General features: G+C 32.7%; 2 protein-coding genes across 3 annotated transcripts in view; one reads left to right on the plus strand and one right to left on the minus strand.

Moving 5' to 3' along the window:
• The window catches only part of LOC143639791 (lysine-specific demethylase 6A-like), a 207952-nt gene extending 186620 nt beyond the window's left edge, over positions 1-21332 (plus strand). For both annotated transcript variants that reach the window (XM_077107851.1, XM_077107852.1), the window contains 3 exons: positions 15380-15506; positions 17905-18075; positions 20532-21332. In XM_077107851.1, coding sequence (XP_076963966.1) covers positions 15380-15506; positions 17905-18075; positions 20532-20561 — 328 coding nt within the window. In that variant the 3' untranslated portion in view covers positions 20562-21332. The remainder of the gene's footprint in view (positions 1-15379; positions 15507-17904; positions 18076-20531) is intronic.
• On the minus strand, positions 19696-20135 carry LOC143639799 (electron transfer flavoprotein regulatory factor 1-like). Its single transcript, XM_077107860.1, has 2 exons — positions 20031-20135; positions 19696-19848 (listed from the first exon to the last, which is right to left on the minus strand). Exons 1-2 carry the CDS (start codon positions 20133-20135, stop codon positions 19696-19698), a joined length of 258 nt encoding a protein of 85 aa, XP_076963975.1.
• Positions 21333-21872: the final 540 nt, after the last annotated feature.

The raw sequence follows: 21872 nt of genomic DNA on the forward strand, positions 1-21872 counted from the left end.
TGATTTTGAATTTCTGTTTGCACAAGGCACAAATTTAATAGTGGAAAATGATGTTTACATTATAACTCACTTTATTACTTTTTTAAAAATTGAAACTACTTTTTTATATGAATTTATATCATTTTGTACTTTTCACAAATTTTTTTAGGTTGGGTGTTGAGACTTCTAAATTACATTTTATTTTATTAAATTGTCAAAAAATTATTTATATTTGTGAACATGATCTTTTATTTCTCTGTATTTTTATTGGTGCATTATAATCTTATATAATGGTTGGATCCATTCTTGCAGATTTTTATATGTACACTGTATATTTTGGCCAATATCATTCCCCAGTATTTCCCTTTTTCCCCATCTCTTCTCTCCCACTGCTCCCTTTTCTTTGCATTACTGATCTCCCTGGATACTCATGAGACTCCCTTCTTTATCACCTCTTCCTTTTTTCTCTCTGGATTCCACACATGAGAAAAAACATAGAACCCTTGACCTTCTGAGTTTGGCTTATTTCATTTAACACAGTAGTCTCTAAGTCCATCCATTTTCCTGAAAGTTTCTTTTATCTTTATGGCCAAATAAAACTTCATTGCATATGTACACTACATTTTCCAAATAAAACTTCATTGCATATGTACACTACATTTTCTTTATCCATTAATTTATTGATGGACACGTAGGCTATTATGAATTGTGCTGTTATAAACACAGATTTGCAAGTATCACTGCAGTAAGATGACTTTAATTCTTCAGGATAAATATCCAGGAGTGGAATAGCTGGGTCACATGGTGGTTTCATGCCTAGTCCCTGGAACTGATGTCCATTATAATTGTACTGATTTATGATTTCATTAATAGAGTAAAAGTGTTTCTTTTTCTTGATTATTTTGTCTAGCACTTATTACTTATATTCTTGATGACTGCCATTCTGACTGGAATGAGATGAAATCTCACTGTAATTTTGATTTGGATTTCCCTAATTGCTAATGATGTGGTATTTTTTTTCCTTGTGTACCTATTGACCATTTGTACTTTTGAGAAGTGTTTAGATCATTTGTCCATTTATTAATTGGGTCATTTGCTTTTTTTGTTAATTTTTTTTGAATTCTTAATATAAGGTGGGTATTAATCTTCTGTCAGAACAGTAGCTAAAAAAGATGTTCTCCCATTCTGTAAGTTCTCTATACATTCTTAGTTGTTCCCTTTGCTCTGCAGAAGCATTTGACATCATTCCTTTAAATTCCTAAGTTTTGAGAGTCATTGCCTCAACCTATATGTTGGAGTGGTGGCCTTACACTTTCTTAAAGGAATTCCTTTGTTCTTGTCTAATTCCTAGGTCTTTGATTCATTTTGAGTTGATTTTTGTTCAGGGTAGGATAAAAGTATCTGGTCTTTTCCTTCTACATACAGATAACTAGTTGTCCTAGCACCATTTGCTAAAAAAGACAGTCTTTTCTCCAGGGCATGGTTTTTGGCACTTTGGTGGAGATCAAAGGAAAGATCATATAATTGTATCCAAGTGGGTTGTCTCTGTGTCTTCTGTGTGTCTCTTTTTATGTCAGTACCTTGCAGTTTTTATAATTATAACTCTTTAGTATAATTTGAAGTCAGGTAACATGAAGCCTAACTTTTTTTTTTTCTTAGTTTGGTTAGAATTGCTTTGATTATTCTGGGATTTCATTCTTTTGAATGAAATTTAGGATTATTTTTCCTAGTCTATAAAGAATATCATTTATTTTGATGGGGATTATTGGCTATATATTGCTTTTGGTGGTATAGCCATTTTGACAATATTAATTCTGCCTATTTGAACTTTGAAGGTGTTTCCATCTTATGAGGGCTTCTTCAATTTCTTTCTTCAGTGTCCTGTAGTTTTTATTTAGAAGTCTTTTTCCTCCATTTTAGATTTATTCCTACTTTTTTTTTTTTAAAGCTATTGTGAATGAGATTTTTCAAGCTATTGTGAATGAGATTGTTTTCCTGATTTCCTTCTCAGCAGATCATTGTTGGTATATAAGAAAGCTGTTGATTTTGTAACTTGCACTTTGCTGAATTTATTAGCTCTGGCAGACATTAGCTTCCCACCTTATATACAACTTTAATTCCTTGGGGTATATATAGTTAAGGAATGGTTTAAGTAGATCATAGGTAGTTCTATAGTTTTTGAGAAACCTCTGTAGTGTTTTCCATATTGGCTATACTAATTACATTCCCTATAATACTTTTTTCCCCTGCATGCTTGCCAGTATTATTTATTTATTTATTTATTTATTTATTTTCTTTGGGGGGGGGGCTTGGTGATTTGAACCCAGGGCCTCATACATGCCAGGCAAGCACTTTATCACTGAACCACATCACCAGCCTTTTTTTTTTTTTTTTTTTTTTTCTTTATAATAGCCATTCTTATTGGGGTAAGATGGAATCTCAGTGTAGTTTTGATTTGCATTTATTTCTCTGGTGTTTAAAGATGTTAAATTCTTTTTTTTTTCTTTCTTTCTTTTTTTATATGTTTTTTGTCATTTGCACCTCTTTCTTTGAGTGTGTTCAAATCATTTGTCGATTCTTTTATTGGATTACATGTTCTTCTGGTGTTAAAATAATTAAGTTCTTTTTATATTTTAGACAAGCATCTTATAAAAGGAGTAGCTGGCAAGGAGTGTCTCCCAGTTTAGAAGCTCTCTATTCACTCTGTTAATTGTTGCTGTCACTGTGAAGATGATTTTTAATTTGACATAATCCCATCATCAGTTGTTGCTATTATATACTGGGTGTCAGACTCTTATTCAGGAAATTATTTGCTATGCCTGTACCTCTAAATGTTTCTCCTGTTTTCTTCTTGTAGTTTCAAATCTTTCATTAAGGCCTTTGATCCATTTTGAGTTAACTTTTGTATAGGTTAGGAAATAAGGATCTAATTTATCTTCTGTTGTTATATCTCCAGTTTTCTTAACACAATTTATGAAAGAGACTATCAAGATATCCCTTTGCCTAGAATCAGATGGCTGTCAAGGCAGGTTTTATTTCTGGATTTTCATTATGTTCCATGCATCTACAGGTCTACTTTCATGCCAGTTTAGTACAGTTTTTGTTAAAATGGTGGTTTTATACTATATTTTTAATTCAGGTACTATGATGCCTGCCTGTGTGTTTTAAGCAGCTCTTTGTTTCATTGATGCTTTAAATTGTTCTTTTCTTTTGCTGCAGTCTTTTTTTTTTTTTCATTTTTTTATTTGTTTTAATTGGTTACGCATAACAGTACAATGATCTTGACATACTTTTGAATCAGATGGGGTATAATTTCTCATTTTTCTGAGTGTACAGATTGCAGAATCACATTGGTCATGCAGTCATGTATATACCCACAGCAATAATAATGTCTGTTTTATTCTGCTGTCTTTCCATTCCCCCTTCTCCACCCCTCCCCTCCCATCTTTCTCTCTTCCCAATCTAATGTGACCCCTTCTTATTTTTTTTTTCTCTCACATCATCATCCTGTATTCTGTATAAAGAAGGGGGTCTCCTTCCATCTTCCATGCAATTTCCATTCTCCCCCCCTTTCCCTCCAACCTCTCTTCCCTATCTAAAGGTAATTTTCTTCTCATGCTCTTCCTCCCTACCCCATTTTGAGTCACCTCCCTTATATCAGAGAAAACATTTGACATTTGTTTTTTTGGGATTGGCTAATTTCACTTAGTATAATCTATTCTAATGCCATGGATTTCCCTGCAAATGCGATGATCCTGTTATTTTTTAGTGTTGAGTAATATTCCATTATGTATAAAGACCACATTTTTTAATCCATTCATCCATTGAAGGACATCTAGGTTGGCTCCACAGTCTAGCTATTGTGAATTGTGCTGCTATAAACATTGGTGTGGCTGTGTCCCTGTAGTATACCATTTTTAGGTCTTTAGTGTATACTCCAAGAAGAGGAATAGCTGGGTCATTTGCTGGTTTCATTCCCATTTTCCAAGGAATCTCCACACTGCTTTCCAAATTGACTGCACCAGTTTGCAGTTCTACCAGCAATATATGAGTGCACCTTTCCCCCCTCATCCTCGACAGCACTTATTGTTGTTTGACTTCATAATGGCTGCCATTCTTACTGGAGTGAGATGATATCTTAGAGTAGTTTTAATTTGCATTTCTCTGATTGCTAGCAATAGTAAGCATTTTTTCATGAATTTGTTGTTTGATTGTATATCCTCTTCTGAGAAGTGTCTATTCAGGTCCTTGGCCCATTTGTTGATTTGGTTATTTGTTTTTTCCTTGTTTAATTTTTTGAATTCTTTGTATATCCTAGAGATTAGAGCTCTATGATGTGTGAAGGGTAAAAATTTGTTCCCAGAATGTAGGCTCCCTATTCGCTTCACATATTATTATTTCTCTTTCTGAGAAAAATCTTTTTAGTTTGAATTCATCCCATTTGTTGATTCTTGGTTTTAATTCTTGTGCTATAGGTGTCTTATTAAGGAACTTGGGGCCTAACCACATGTGATGGAGATGGCCTACTTTTTCTTCTATTAGACGCAGAGTCTCTGGTTTGATTCCTAGATTTTATCCAATTTGAATTTACTACTTTTGTGCATGGTGAGGGATGGGGATTCAGATTCATTGTGTTGCATGTGGATTCCTAGTTCTCCCAGCACCATTTGTTGAAGATGCTATCCTTTCTCCATTGCATGTTTTTAGCACCTTTGTCTAATATAAGGTAGTTGTAATTTTGTGGTTGGTCTCTTTGTCCTTTATTCTGTATCATTGGTCTACCAGCCTGTTTTGGTGCCAGTACCATGCTGTTTTTGTTACTACTGCTCTGTAATATAGTTTAGGATCTGGTATAGCAATATCACCTGTTTCACTCTTCCTGCTTAGAATTGCTTTAGCTATTCTGGGTCTCTTATTTTTCCAGATGAATTTCATAATTGCTTTTGCTATTTCTGTGAGGAATGCCCTTGGGATTTTGATCGGAATCTCATTGAATTTGTAGAGTGCTTTTGGTTATATGGCCATTTTAATAATATTAATTCTGCCTATCCATGAGCAAGGTATATTTTTCCATCTTCTAAGGTCTTCTTCTGTTTCTCTCTTCAGGGTTCTATAGTTTTCATTGTATAGATCTTTCACCTCTTTTGTTGATTCCCAAGTATTTTTTCTTTTTTTTTTTGAGGATATTTTGAATGGGGTAGTTTTCCTCATTTCCATTTCAGAGAATTTGTCACTGATACACAGGAATGCCTTTGATTTAGGGGTATTGATTTTATATCCTGCCACTTTGCTGAATTCAATTACTAGTTATAGAAGTTTCTTGGTAGAACTTTTTGGATCTGCAGGGTATATGATCATATCATCAGCAAACAGTGCTAGTTTTAAGTTCTTCTTTTCTTGCTTATATTTATGCCTTTAATTTCTTTCATCTCTCTAATGGCTCTGGCTACTGTTTCAAGAACTGTGTTGAATAGAAGTGGTAAGAGTAGGGCATCCCTGTCTTGTTCCAGATTTTAGAGGGAATGCCTTCAGATTTTTTCTGGTAGAATAATGCTGGCCTCAGGCTTAGCATAGATAGCTTTTACAATGTTTAGGTAAATTCTTGTTATCCCTAGTTTTTCCTAATGTTTTAAATGTAAAGGGATGCTGTATTTTGTCAAATGTTTTTTCTGCGTCTAGTGAGATGATCGTATGGTTCTTATCTCAAGTGGTGAATTACATAACCCCCTTGATCATAGTGTATGATCTTTTTGATATGTTTTTGTATCCAATTTGCCAGAATTTTATTGAGGATTTTTGCATCTATATTCTCTTAGAGATATTGGTCTGAAATTTTCTTTCTTTGAAGTGTCTTTGACTGGTTTTGGAATCAGGGTGATATTGGCCTCACAGAATGAATTTGGAAGTTTTCTCTCTTTTTCTATTTCCTGAAATAGTTTGAAGAGTATTGGTATTAATTTTTCTTTAAAAGTCTTGTAAAACTCTGCAGTATATCCATCTGGTCCTGGGGTTTCCTTGGTTGATAATCTTTTGATTGCTTCTTCTAATTCTTACATGATATTGATCTGTTTAAGTTTGTGTATATCTTCCTGACTCAATCTGGGCAGATCATATGACTTAAGGAATTTATCTATGACTTCACTATCTTCTATTTTATTGGAGTATAAGGTTTCAAAATAATTTATAATTATCTTCTGTATTACTGTAGATGTCTGTTGTAATATTGCCTTTTTCATCCCGTATGCTAGTAATTTGGGTTCTCTCTTTTCTCTTTGTTATCCTGGCTAAGGGTCTGTCAATCTTATTTATTTTTTCAAAGAACCAACTTTTAGTTTTGTCAGTTTTTTCAGTTTCTTTTATTTTGATTTAATTGATTTCAGCTCTGATTTTGGTTATTTCTTGCCTTCTACTGCATTTGCTGCACATATGCTCTTCTTTTTCTAGGGTTTTGAGATGTAGTGTGAGATCATTTATTTGTTGGCTTTTTCTTTTTTTGAGGAATGAAGTCCATGCAATGAATTTTCCTCTTAATACTGCTTTCATAGTGTCCCATAGATTTTGATATTTGTGCTTGTGTTTTCATTTATCTCTAAGAATTTTTTAATTTCCTCTTTGATGTCTTCTGTAACCATTATTCATTCAGTAGCATATTATTCATTCTCCAAGTGATGTAGGAATTTTTTTCCTTATTTTATCGTTGATTTCCAATCTCATTCCATTATGATTAGATAAAATGAATGGTAATATCTCTATTCCTTTATATCTGCTAAGAGTTGCCCTATGGCATAATATATGGTCTTTTTTCGAGAAGGATCCATGAGCTGCTGAGAAAAAAGTATATCCATTTGATTAAATCTAAGTTATTGTGTTATTGAGGTCTATAGTTTCTTAATTCAATTTTTGTTGGGAAGATCTGCCCAGTGGTGAGAGAGGTGTGTTAAAATCTCTTATGATTATTGTGTTGTGGTCCATTTGTCTCTTGAACTTGAGAAGAGTTTGCTTGATGAACATAGCTGCACCATTGTTTGGGGCATATATATTAATGATTGTTAAGTCTTGTTGATGAATGGTTCCCTTTAGCAGTATGTAATGTCCTTCTTTATCCCTTATGATTAACTTTGGCTTGAAGTCTATTTTATTTGATATGAGTATGGACACCCCTGCTTGCTTCCAAGGTCCATGTGAGTGGTATGATTTTTCCCAACCTTTCATCCTCAGTCTGTATACACAAACTCTTTTCCTATCAGATGAGTCTCCTGTAGGCAGCATATTGTTGGATCTGTTTTTTTAATCCAGTCTGCTACCTATGACTTTTGATTGGTGAGTTTATGCCATTAACATTTAGGGTTAGTATTGAGATATGGTTTATACTTCCAGCCATGTTTGTTTATTTTTGTTATTTAACTTTTTTGTTTTTCCTCTTTGATTAGTTTTTCTCCTTACTGTAGTATCTTCCACTGTTGGTTTTCATTGTTGTTTTTCATTTCCTCTTCATGTAATGTTTTGCCCAAGATGCTTTGCAGAGCCAGTTTTCTAGCTGCAAATTCTTTTTACTTTTGTTTATGTGGGAGGTTTTTTATTTCATTGTCAAACCTGAAGCTTAATTTTGCTGGATACAAGATTCTTGGTTGAAACCCATTATCTTTCAGCATTCGAAATACGTTGTTCCTGGATCTTCTAGCTTTCAGTGTCTATGATGAAAAATCATCCATTAACCTAATTGGTTTACCCCTAAATGTAATCTGCTTCCTTTCTCTTGTAGCTTTTACAATTTTCTCCTTGTTCTGTATGTTGGACATTTTCATTATAATGTATCTTGGCATGGGTCTCTTGGGGTTTTGTACATTCGGCGTCTTGTAGGCTTCTAGGAAATGGATTTCCGTCTCATTCTTCATGTCTTCATTATTTCATTTTTTCATTCTCATGTCTGGAAAGTTTTCTAAAATTATTTCATTGGACAGATTGCTCATTCCTTTGATTTGGACCTCTATACCTTCCTCTATCCCAACAACCCTTAAATTAGTCTTTTTATGGTATCCCAGATTTCTTGGATGTACTGTTCATGGTTTCTTATCAGCTTTTCTGAGTTGTTTAGGCTCTTTTCAAGATGATATATTTTGTCTTCGTTGTCTGATGTTCTGACCTCTAATTGGTCTACTCTACTGATGATGCTCTCATTTGAGTTTTTAATTTGATTTATAATTTCCTTCATTTCCAGGATTTCTGGGTTTTTTTGTTGTTGTTGTTGCTGTTGTTGTTGTTGTTGTTTTAATAACCTCTATCTCCCTGTAAAGTTGATCTTTTGCTTCTTGTATTTGTTTATGTAATTCATTGTCAAAGTGAATTTTCATTGTCTGCATTTGCTGTCTAATATCTTCATTAAGACTCATGTCATCTGAACCATGTATATAGTGAAATCTTTATCTGACATTCCTCTTCTAATGTTAACTTGTCCAGCATTGTTTGTGGTCCTTTCTTTTCTTGTCTTTTCATATTACTCACGTTTCTTTCCAGCTCTGTGTGACTGTTGTCTCTGATCAGCCGCAGAACCATGCTGGTAGCCACACCCACCGATAGATGGCGAGTAAGGTTTTCCATGATGGATTCTGTCTGTTACCCGCATAGGGTGTTTGGTGAGATGGGGGAGTTGGGGTTACCTTGTGCTGTGTCCAGAGCTTGGTCTGGTGACCTGCAAGCAAAGCCTCTGTTCTGCGTGCCTTCCGTCTGCATCTTGCAGACCGAGCGCTACAGGCCGGGCCTTCCGTCTGAGCCAAGCAAGGGCCGGGCCTTCCATCTGCCTTGCTTGCTGCAATCTTTATCATTTGTTTCCTTCCACTAATTTGGTGGTTTGTTTGTTCTTTTTCCATGGGTTTGAATTGCCTTATGCTATTTATTTGATATCTCTATTGTAATACAGACAATCATTGTTGTAAAGGCCTTCTTTAGTACTGCTTTTGTTGTATCCCACATAATCTGATATGTTGCTTCCATTTTCATTAGATTCTAGGAATTTTTAAATTTTTTTCTTGCTATCTCAATTTCTTCAAAGTGCAGTTTGTTCATAAGTGTACTGTTCAATTCATATTACATGTGGAAGATAATAACAATAAACAATAAAGATCCTGGATGTTATTTTTTTGTTTGTTTGATGATACTAGAGATTAAACCCAGGGCTTTATGCATGCAAGGCAAGTACTTTACCAACTGAGCTATCTCCCCAGGCTCTGGACATGTTTTAATACAAGTTTTATAACTACTGAATTTAAAAAATCATTATTTTAGTCAAAATAGTCAATGTGCTGAGAATCACCGGGTTTTTCAAATATTTTTTTAGATGTTGATAACCTTTTTATTTTATTCATTTACTTACATGCTGGGCTGAGAATTGAACCCAGTGCCTCACACATGCCAGGCAAGTGCTGTACCACTGAGCCACAGCCTCCACACTTGTTTTTTTTAATATGTAGAATACAATTGAATTTTCCATTATGATATGTGTTCTGCAGTTGTGTTTTTTTGCAGGGGGAGAGGGTACTAGAGATTGAATTCAAAGTTGCTTAACTACTGAGGCCACATTCCCAGCCCTTTTTTAAATATTTTACTTGAGACAGGATTTCGATGAGTTGCTGAGGATGGCTTTGAACCCCCAATCCTCCTCCCTTAGGCTTCTGAGATGTTGGGATTACAGGCATGCCCAGCTTGCAACTTCAATATATATAACTTCAATATATATAGAATCTATGTTCTTGGGGATTTTTAAAAAATAAGATTAGTCATCTGTGAAGTGATAACTTTTTAATCTCTTTCTAATTTGGATGCTTTTAATTTCTTTCTCTTGGTTACATGCTGTGGTTAGTCCTAACTTCATTAATGATAAAGAAAAAAAGTGGTCAAAGTACCATCCTCAATTTACTCCTCATCTTGCAGCTAAAAGTTTTAGTGTGATATGAAGTGTGGATTTTCATATATGTCTTTTTGTTTTGTTTTTTAGGAACTTCCCTTTTGCATCAATTTAGACAGCATTTGTCAGATTTTTGCTCAGCATTGATTGAAATGATGTCAAGTTTATTTTTCCTTCATAACATAATTACATTGGTTTGTTTTTACATTTTGAAATACCTTTGAATTCTTAGGACAAGCATTCACAATGTATATTTCTTCTAATGTGTTACAGGAGTCAGATTGTAGGAGTCAGATTTTTTGAGGCTCTTTGCATATTTATAAAGAATATTGGTCTGCAATTTCTGTGTGATACTTTTAGTTGCTTTGATATAATAATTTCACCTTCATAGATTGAGTTTGGAAATAACCAATTTGTTTAGTAAGATGCATTAGTGAAGTCATTTATTTCTGGTACTTGGGAAATTAATTAACCCCTCTTGCATTCATGTACTGTCTTTGATAACGTTGTTAAAGTCTTCTAATGTTATGTTGATATTTGTTGTAGGTAAGTGCATGATTAGTTATGCAGTATTTTATTTGATACGCCTTGATTTGAAACTTAAGTCAGTTTTGGTAGTTTGTACTACAATTTCTAGGAATTTACTTCATCTGGATTATCTGATTAATGGGTATATTAATGTTCTGTTCTTAATATTCTGTTGTAATCCTTTTTATTTCAAAAATTATATAACAGTGTTTCTACTTTCATTTCCAATTTTAATAATTTGAAACTCCCACTTTGTTAATTATTCTGCCCAAAACTATGTCAATGTTTTTGTTTTTTATTTCCCTCAGTCTTAAATTTAATGTTTATTTCTTTCCTTATGACAGATTTAGTTTAATTTGCTATTTCTCTACTTTCTAGGTGTAGAATTAGGTTATTGTTTTGTAAACTGTTTCTTAATAGAAGTGTTTATAGCCCTTCATTTGATTGTTTTATTTGATTTAGTTACATCTACTATTGGAAGTCTCTCAACTTAAGAAATTTCTTTTTCTCCCATTAATTGTTAACCTTTGTATATACTTAGTATTTCTGTTGTGAAATATCATATGATCCTATTTGTTACGTCTTATTGATGATATATAACAGTTAATTTTGAGTCACATTGTCAAGGCAGCAAAACCTAGATAAGCACTAGACGTTTCAGTAAAAGCACTTTTTAAATTGAGATTAACATTTAAATCAGAAGAATTGAGCAAAAAATGATTATTATCTGTGAAACATCTCAATTTCCTCTTCCTTTAATGTGTCTCAAAATATATGTGTTGGGAACTTAATCCCCATGCAACAGAATTGCAAAGTAGGACCTTTAAGAGGTGAACGTGAGAGTGGTTTTATTATCTCAGGAGTTATTGTATAAGTCAGTTGTCTGTTACTATGACAAAATACCTGACATATATCAATTCACAAGAGGAATAGTTTATTTTGGGCCATAATATCAGCAGTTTCAGTTCATGGTGACTTAACTCCATAATTTTGGGCCTGAGGTATTACTGAACATCATGGCAGAGAATGTGTGGTGGAGCAATAGATCCAGTTTTCAAAGTAAGTTTAGCCCTCTCTTACATTTACATGCATTTATTCCTACTTTGCCATGGGATTTTGCAAGATCCTCTCATGATATGTTGGCTTCTCAATCTTGGACTTGTCAGAGTTCCTAGTTTGTTTAGTTTATTGATTGAAATATGCCCCACAGTAAGTAACCTGAAATTCCAGATTCACCATAGTGTACTTTAGAGGGAAAAAAATTAACTACTTGGGGGAGATTAGAATGTTAGCATGAGTAATAAAATTGAGAGAAGATTCCCAACATCATGGAAAAATTCAGTGATTATTTCTTTCTTTAGATCCTGAACTGTGAAACTAAACAGAATGGGGTAAATAGGATGCTGGGGAAATGGGTCAAGTGGAGGCACTTAATCATCAAAAGTAAGAAGAGCATAGGATTATTATAACTACAGAGACCTATGTAATTCACCAGCTGATCATGGTGTTTCGAAAAACGAAATATATAGAACCTCTGCCAAATCTCTTTTTTTTGTTGTTTGTGTGTTTAAGTGGAAGAGCACTATTTCAAGTGAACACAACTTTTTTTTTTTTTTGTACTTAAATTATGGATACAATGCCTTTATTTTATTTATTTATTTTTATGTGGTGCTGAGGATCAAACCCAGGGCCTCACACATGCTAGGTCAGTAATCTACCGCTGAGCTACAACCCCAGCCCACAAACTGTATCTCAACTCAAAAATAGCATTATCAGTGCAATCAATTTTTTGACTTGCACCAATACTGGACCAATATAAGGATGTACTCTTACTGTATTGCCAAGTATTTATACTGTTAATTTTTTTCTCCCTGTCTCTACCATCGAGGCTTACAGACTTAGCATTAGAAAAAAAGAAATATTCATACCTTGGCATTATTAGGCACCGTCTCTGAATTCTAGGAGACAAAAAGAATATTTTGGTTTACTAGTCAGAGAGAGGATCATGGAGACCATAAGACCAATATAGTATAGTTCAGTTCCATATCAAGGTGGACTTACTGGGACACTGAATTTATACTGAATATATGAGTGAAATAGACCTACTTTCCTCCTTTTGGTCTTCAACTGTACTGGGAAGATGATTTTGTACAGGAAGGTAAAATGCAATTGCCTAGAACTCCCTCTACCTATGAAAAAAAAAATAGCAAAAAATCAATATTGCATTCCTGAAGGATTTGCAGAGATGCTACCATTTAGGATTTGAAGATGCCGGGTGTTGGTGATTGCACACTTTGCAAAAGACAGGTGTATCTTGGAGGATGGCCACAGTTGGTTGTAAACTTGACTAAATGGTGACTCCAGTTGCAGTTGTAGTACCAGATGCTTGAGAAAAATCATCATTTGGTATTTATTGTGCAGGCAGTACTAAACATTGCTTTTTCACCATACTTTCACTTTAGCAGACAAGCAAGAAGTACATCCTTACTGATCTATTTATAAGGTACATAAATAATCAAGCTCTATCCCCTTGTATTCTCAGGGATCTTATATCCTTCCACAAGATAATGCAGTTTCTTAAGTTCATGTTAATCATGATTGATTCTAATGATTAAGAAGCAGCAGCTATTCCAGACTTTTTTTAGTATTTATTTTTTACATTAAATTTACTCAGTATTCTTCTGATATATTCAATTTTTGTTTTTATGTATCACTATGTGATGAATCAGTGTGTACATTGCTTGTTTAAATCAGGTTAAATATACTGTCTTCTCAAACATTATTTATTTATTGTGAAAACTTTCAAAGTCCTTTCTTATAGTATTTGTGTGAGTATTGTTAAATATAGTCACCAACTGTGACATACCAGAACTTTTTGCTCCTAATTGTAACTTGCTATGTATTAATCTACTTTTTTTTCCCCTTCCCTACCTCCTTTTTACTCTGCTCAGCCTCTGATAACCACTGTTCTACTATGATGAAATCGACTTTTTAATATTCCAACACAAGTGAGATCATGTGATCTTTGTCTTTATCTACCTGGCTTATCTCACTTAACAAAAGAATGTATAGTTCTATCCTTGTTGCCACAATGACAGGATTTCATTCTTTTTTATAGCTGAATAGTAATATTCCATTGTGTGTATATCAACCACATTTTCCTCATCCAGTCATCAGTTGATGAATAGGTTATTTCCCTTTCTTGGCTTTTGTGAGTAGTGCCATAGTAAACCTTGGAGTACAGATATCTCCTTAACAGATTGATTTTATTTCCTTTGGATTTATCTGGGTGATGGATTGTTGGTTCCTACAATAGTTCTGTTTTAAATTTTCAATTGATTTTTAGAAAACCTCCATATTGTTTTTCATAATGGCTTTAGTTGATCACTTTCCTACCAAGGGTTCTCTTTCTCCACATTCTCACCAAAATTTGTTATCTTTTTTTTTTTTTTTAATAGCTACAAGACAAGATTGTTCTCTCAGTACATGAATTGAGTGCCCCAAAATAATTCCAACTTATAGCCAAATGATTTTCAACAAAGGTGCTAATAAGAATATTCATCAGTAAAAAGACTGTCTTTTCAATAAATGTTGCTGAGAAAATTGGATATCCACATGGAAAAGAATGACATTGGACCCCGGTCTCTTAACCGGTTACAAAAAAACAACTCAAAGTGGATTAAAGACTCAAATCTCAAATGTGAGACTGGGTGCTATCATACTACTAGCAGAAACAAGGAAATGCTTTAAGACATTAGAATAGGCAAGATATTTTTGGACAATGAACCTAAAAACATTTTATAGCAAAATTAGATGACTTCATTGAAGAATGGGCCATATATCTAAATTCATATTTCTCAAAAGAAGACATACAGATGACCAATATCTGAAATAAATATATGGAAAAAATCACTATCAGAGAAATACAAATCAAAACTACAGTGAAGTAATTATCTCAATTTCTTTTGAAATATTACTCTCATACTTATTTTGAAGAATAAAAATAAAAATTTTTTACTGGGACTGTAATTTAGTGAACAGAGCATATGCTTAAGCATAAATGCAGCCCTATATTACTCCAAGTGAACACAATTCTGGGTTAACAGGTGGCGGAAAGTTTATTGTTCACATAGTTTTTACTACGTATAGGGTTACTTTTTCCACATGGAGAAGGCAGGACATCTCTTGCTTCTTTAATTTGCTTATCATCTAATAAGATTCTGGTGACAGGGCTAGGGTTGTGGCTCAGTGGTAGAGCACTTGCCTAGCATGTGTGAAGCACTGGGTTTGATTCTCAGCACTGCATGCATAAATAAAGAACATAAAAGGTCTATCAACAACTTAAAAAAAAAAAGATTATGGTGATAAACACACTGTTCTCAGGAAGAGTCAGTAAAGAATCAGCCTAAAGGGCTAGGGATGTGGCTCAAGCGGTAGTGCGCTTGCCTGGCATGCGCAGGGCACTGGGTTCGATCCTCACCATCACATAAAAATAAAAAATGAAGATATTGTGTCCATCTAAAACTAAAAAATAAATACTAAAAAAAAAAAAAAAAAAAAGAAGAATCACCCCAGGTTGTATCCAATCCAGTGTCTGTTTCCATCCTGACATTTGAGTACTTAATTGGGGGGTTTAGGTTTTTTTATATTGAATTCTTGTTATACTAAAATACACAAAACTAAAAATTTGAGGAAACATCAATACTACCTTTTTTTTTTAGTATTTTTTAAGCTATTTGATACAGTCAAAAATTCTTACCTGTGAATAAAATTAGCCAAAGCATTAAGTCTTAAACATAATGTTTAATTAATCTTTACCCAAAATCTTTTCTTTTAATCATTGTTCTCTGCCATAATTGAATTATTCTCATTTGTTTGATAATAGACTTATTTTGTATATTAGTTTATATAATTTAATTGGCATATTATTTTTTAATATAATATTGCTCTCACAACTTTTCTCCATGTTAGGTATTGTCTTCTGAAAATTCTAAAGCAATGTCAGTCATTGAGAGAAGCTCTTGTTGCAGCAGGAAAAGAGATTTTATGGCATGGGCGGACAAAAAATGAACCAGCTCATTACTGTAGCATCTGTGAGGTAAGTAAATTGTTCTTATTTTTGTTGTTTTGTTTTGGCTTTTCTAAGTTCTGTTCCTCCTTTCCCCTTTCATCACCTCCCCACTCTTCTCTTTTTCTTATTTACAAATTTGCCTATACCTTTTTGTAATGATTTTTACTGGAACCAGCTATTATGGCTACCCTGATAAATTCTTATCTGAAGGTAAAACATTTCAGTGATACATGTATTAACTTGGAAATCTCCTACAAACACATTCATGTAATAGATGCTTAGCAGATAATAATCATCTCAGATTTTAAAGTACAAAGAATGCATAGTAAGAGTATAGATGTCAACAAGCCATATTTATTCCTGGAAGATAGTATTAAGTCCATATATTAAGTGGATAGCCCTAATCCAAAATCTGAAATGATCCAAATTTTAAATTTTATGAATATTGACATGATGTCACATGTGGAAAATCCCATACTTAACATTAAGGGCTTTAGTAAAAACATGGGCACAGTAAAAATAGTGTGTAGAATTGCTTTTTGTCTATATGTGTAGTGAGTATCTAAGATATAAATGAATTTTGCATTTAGACTTGGGCCGAAGGTATCTTTAGGTATATGCAAATATTCCAAAATCTCAAATTTCTAATATCTGTAAGGGATATTTAATTTGTATTTGTTCATTTTCTGTTGAAAGATGTATAGAAACAAATGTGTGGTGGGTACTTTTAAGGATCTTACATTTTACTTGTAGGTGACAGATTATAAACATTTATACAATAATTGTGACACAGATACAATGAATATGAAACTGAAATATATACAAATTATTAAACAGTGAGGAAAGTCATTTTCTTCTAACTTTGGCATGTTATGACCATACAGACTTATTAAAAATTAAATCTCTTTGAAGATTTGCTAACTTCCAACTGTCAAAAATGGCTAAGGTTGGAGGTTTATAGAACATCCATTAGGCTTTGAAAACACTCTGGGAATGGAAGAAATACTAGGGTTTTTAGTAAAGTTGAGCAGTCAATCCACTGGACCTAAAAAATAGACTATAAATTCTTAAAAGTGTTTTAAGGGTAGGCTGAATGTATCTCACAGATCATCATGATTCATTGAAAAGCATTTATTATTTATTCTGAAAAATTAAAACTCACTGTAAGCTTTTTGAACAAAAGACCAAGATACACATTTCAAAGAGAGAAGTGATTGAAAATTGGAGAGTATTTAGATAGAAACCAAAATGATCCATTGGGAGATGGTTGGAATGTTCTTAAGATATGTTTTGTAATGAAGAGACTAGACTATAAGGTAGCCCTAAAAATGCAAAAGAAAAAGGAGAGGTTGAAAAGTATGTAACAAGTATAATAACAAGACAGTTAATGAAGTGGAGAACAGTGACAAACCGGAGATACCAAATTTTTAACTCAGGCCGCTAGACTATTGTTACAGCTTATAGATAATAATGAAAAACCTTTTAAATTCCGGAATTTTATTATGAGATCAAATAAATTCTGGTTAGTGCTTTGCTTCTGAAATTGAACAGATCTCTTTCCAATATTGAAAATAGAAATAGCTATTATGTACCATAAATATCCGTTATCCTGATTGAGCCTTTGTAGTTCATCAATCTTTATCTAAAAGATGAATTATTATCTTCTTATATATATGCTCACAAATACACATTTTTTGTACTTGCTTGAACACAGTTTGAACAGTTTGTTACTTACCTAGTTTTCCTATTCTTGAAAGACAGTGATTATAATTACTCAAGTTTTGTGTTATTTTAGCTCTTATTAACACAGTTGTATCAGTGGTGCATACCTTTAATCTTAGCAGCTCAGAATGCTGAGCAGGAGAATCATGAGTTCAAATCCAGCCTCAGCAAAAGTGAGGCACCAGCAACTCAGCAAGACCATGTCTCTAGAATACAAAAAAGGCTGGGGCGGGGGGATGTGGTTTAGTGATTGAGTGCTCCTATTTCCAATTCCCAGTATCACAGTGTTAGTGAAATGCTCTAGAGATCAAAATATGAATAAAATACAGTCCTCCTTTAGAGTTCAGGCTACGAGAGAAGAAAAACATGAGGGTAAACTGTTATAAAAATATTACAAGGTAAATAATGACCATTTTTATTTAATTGCAACCTGATCATTTGAGATAAAATAAAAAGAGGTTGCTCTTTATCAAACTTTGAGTTAATGTTCTTAGGCTCTAAATATGTAACATTACCTTTGGATGTTGTACAAAATAGCATCTCACACATACAAGTATGATTTTTAAGCACTTGAATTTAACCCAAATCAATGCCTACAGTTTCATGTAAAAATACTATTTCATGGTGATACCAATGAGTAAAAAAATTTTGCTAAAATTCAGATTTCTCTATTTATTGCTTTTTTTCTCTTGTACAAAAATAGGTGGAAGTTTTTAATCTGCTTTTTGTCACTAATGAAAGCAATTCTCAGAGGACCTACATAGTACATTGCCAAGATTGTGCGCGAAAAACAAGTGGAAATTTGGAAAATTTTGTGGTGCTAGAACAGTACAAAATGGAGGATCTAATGCAAGTCTATGACCAATTTACATTAGTAAGTGAATTCAACACAGCTGGTTTGTGAAGCAGTAGTATTTGTTTTGTGTTACTTAGTGAATAGAAATTAATAATACATTAATCTTACAGATATGTTATAAAGAAAAATATTCTTCTCCTTCATACTTCAAAGTAATTTATGAATTTGAAATTGACATTTTTCCCTACTTAATAAAATGTCGGGCTGGGGATGTGGTTCAAGTGGTAATGCGCTTGCCTGACATGCGCGGGGCGCTGGGTTCGGTCCTCAGCACCACACAGAAATAAAAAATAAAATTAAATTAAAGATATTGTGTTCAACTAAAATGTAAATTTTTTAAAAAATAAAATACACTTGTTTTCCAAGCTAATTATTTATTTAAAAGGTAATCATCCCTGTAAGTATTGACCTTACGTGAATATCTGATGAACATTGACTAAATAGTCCAATATATGATACCCATGTAATAATATTTATAGTCAGTTGCAGAGTTTTGAATTTGGAAGACTACTTCTTTGCTATACCATTTATTTCTGGCTTTCAATGGCTTTTTATAAATAAAAATACAGAAAATAATTCATGAGTTGTTAATACTGTCCTATGGCCTTTTGCTCTGAATTTAAAATCAGTTCCTAATGGTTCTTATTTAATGACCTTATTTGAGGAAGAAAAGAACTTACATGGAATATAAATTTATGAGGAATAATCATAAGTCAGTTATTAGGAGAATTTAAAGAAATTTTTCAGTTACTTTGAAATCAACTTTTGTTTTAGTAGTAAAAAGGCTAGAGTTTAAGTATTTTTAAAAATTTGTCAAATTAATAAAATTCCAAAAGTGTTTTAAGAATAAGGTTATTATTTTATTTGTGAAAGAAGATAATTGATTCACAACAAATATTTTAAGGCCCAAGGGAGTCAACAGCAAAGTTATTAATGGAAATAATAGTTATATAAAGCCAATCACTGGGAGGCTATTTCAAAGTCAAGGTCAGAAGTAATCTTCATATCTTTATTTCTAGAACTGCATTTAGATCATTACTGGGAGTTATTTTTTTAAAAAACATCCTTTAATATGTGCTTTAGGTTACCAAATTGGGTCAAAAATAAAAGTACTCCAAAAGTAAGGAGAATAAATGTGTTAAGAAATTATTTTGCTGACTAGGGTCGTAGCTTGCCTTGCATGCATGAGGCCCTGAGTTTGATCCTCAGTACCACATAAAAATAAATAAATAAAAATAAAGATATTGTGTCCATCTACAACTGGAAAAAAAATTTAAAAGATAAATTATTTTGCTCATTAAATGGCATTCTCTTGTCAGTACAAGGAAGAAGTTGGCTAAAAGTAACAGACTAAAACCTATTAAGTTAGAAAACAATTTCTTACTGGGTTCTTATTAATTTATAATTGATAGTATTGCTAAATTATTTTAATAAATAAATTTATTATTTTAATAAAAATTGAGCATAAAGGATTGTGGATATAGCTCTTAGTTATCCGGTTGAAACTTACTAGTTTTGGTTCAGCAGGACAGTTCAGGTATTTTTTTACACATGTGTATTTTGCCATTCTAGCTTAGAATATTTGGTATACACAAAACAGTTGGTACTGATTTTTCAGCTGATTTGTAGTAGTAATGATCACTTAGTTTTGTTGATATCTGAATAATGGCATTGTTTCGTAGCTCTGTATTTCCTAAGGAAGTATAAGACTTCTAAGACTTCTAGCTCTTTCATGACAAATTCGCCTCCTTCCGTAAGTTCTTTGATCTTCTCTGGATCCTTCACATCTTTTGTTTTTGTTTTTGTTTTTTTTAAGAGAGAGAGTGAGAGAGAGAATTTTTTTAATATTATTTTTTAGTATTTGGCAGACACAACATCTCTGTTTGTATGTGGTGCTGAGGATCGAACCTGGGCCTCACGCATGCCAGGCGAGCGCGCTACCGCTTGAGCTACATCCCCAGCCCCACATCTTTGTTTTTAAGGAAAACATCCTTCAAACGCCTTTTAAAATAGTCCCATCCAAGGTACAGCAGATTTTTATAAAGATTCAGTACTTCTCCTCCTAAAAAATTGGCCATTTTCGTTTAAATGGAAATTAATCCACTTTTATTCATAACATACTTCACCATTTTCAAACCTCAGAATCCGTAAAACAACAAAGCACCCTGGCGGCTGTACTCTGGTAAGTTCGGTTATGCTACAGCCTTAAGAGCTTCTGACCGCTCCGATTTCGCCCAAAAGTTTTTGACTTAAGTGATGAAGTATAAAAAATGTTGGAGATAACGGTGTAAGAGTCATGGGAAACAGAGTCTAGTATAGACAAGAAGAACATCTTACTTAGCAAACTATTGAGATTTGCTGATTTTTTTCAAACTTACTTTATGAAAATGTTATGTTGTTTATAGATATGAGCTACAAACATTCTTAATAATTTATATAACAAAATGATTTTACAACCTTATATTTCTTTTTAGGCTCCTTCATTATCATCTTCCTCATCTTAATATTGTTCCATGAACATGAGACCTTTCTGCTCTTCAGGAAATACCTGTATCACTGGTTTTATAGCTGCTTCCTAAACTGCTCATTCAGTTATGTCTATGCAATGTTCCAAGAATAGAGGGTCAGTCAACTGGACAAGAAGAGCACTGCCTTTATTGCAAGACTCAGAAAGCTGACACAGATGTATTTCAGAAAAATTATCATCATCATATCTGACAGAGCTGTCAGTAAGAACTAACTTTAAAAAATAACCTTTTTTTAATGTGTCTGCAATTTTAGGCTTATGGATAAATTTTCATCTGTATTTTACTCTTTCAGGTTTTTCCTGGCATAAAAAATATTGTCCTAGGTGGTCATTTCTTTGTAATATGACTAACAAATTTTTTTAAAATTTTGGACCAACTTTTTATTTTAATGTAAAAATTTGGATGAGAAAGTTTTTTACCACTTTAATTTTCCTGTAATGTTTAGAGACCATGATGGTTATCCTTTGGTTTCAAAATAAAACAAAAAAATTAATCATCAAGATACAAAGATAATGGATTAGGTGTAGACTAAAGAATAAAATTCAGATTGTGATTTTTTTTCTAATCTTGATACAGATTTAAATTATTTATATAAATACATATTTATTGCTTGACAATATTTGTGGATGGAATGTTGTTATTTTTCCAGATTTACTTGCCATGAAATACCAAGGAGTTCTGTACTTTTAAATACTACTCCTATTACATTTTCTATGTATAAATAAAACTGCTTACATTGTACAGAAACTTGTATTAAAATTGTTTAATGTTTAAAGGTTTTTTCCACCATTATGAGTTTTAAAAAGCCTTTCTGTAAAAAACCCAGTTTGTGCTCATATCAAATCAAATGAATACATGTATTTTATATGTGTGAGTATACACACATATGTATAGTGTATACAGAAATATCAATATATAATTGTATAAACAAAACAATTTTTAAATTTTTTACATCTACGATAGTTTTTGAGGTGCCTATTATAAAAGAATTGCTTACCAAAAAAAAAAAAAGTTTGTTTATTTTTAAAGTTATGTCTTTCAGTCTCATTTATTAAGTTGCTGTTATTGCAATGATAGCCAATAAATAATTGCTGGCAAATGTATTTTTAATAACAGTAAAAATAGTAAGGATATTAATGGGAACATTATAAATTGGATAAATCTTATTTTTCATTTAGAGGTTTTTAAATTGAAAAGATATTCAGAATGATGACTTATTTTAGAAATTAAACATATTAGCTGATTTATTTTTTGAAGTTAGATGACAAAATGATAGAAGGGAAAGAA

This window comes from Callospermophilus lateralis, chromosome Y, assembly GCF_048772815.1.
Source record: "Callospermophilus lateralis isolate mCalLat2 chromosome Y, mCalLat2.hap1, whole genome shotgun sequence".
In the NCBI taxonomy this organism is placed as follows: Eukaryota; Metazoa; Chordata; class Mammalia; order Rodentia; family Sciuridae; genus Callospermophilus; species Callospermophilus lateralis.

Bases quoted from the DNA above. Each gene is read 5' to 3' on its own strand.
- LOC143639799 (XM_077107860.1), bottom strand. From the start codon at position 20,135: ATGGCCAATTTTTTAGGAGGAGAAGTACTGAATCTTTATAAAAATCTG. The intron at 19,849-20,030 runs AAAGATGTGGGG...AAAACAAAAACA, and splicing joins AGGATGTTTTCCTTAAAAAC to AAAGATGTGAAGGATCCAGA.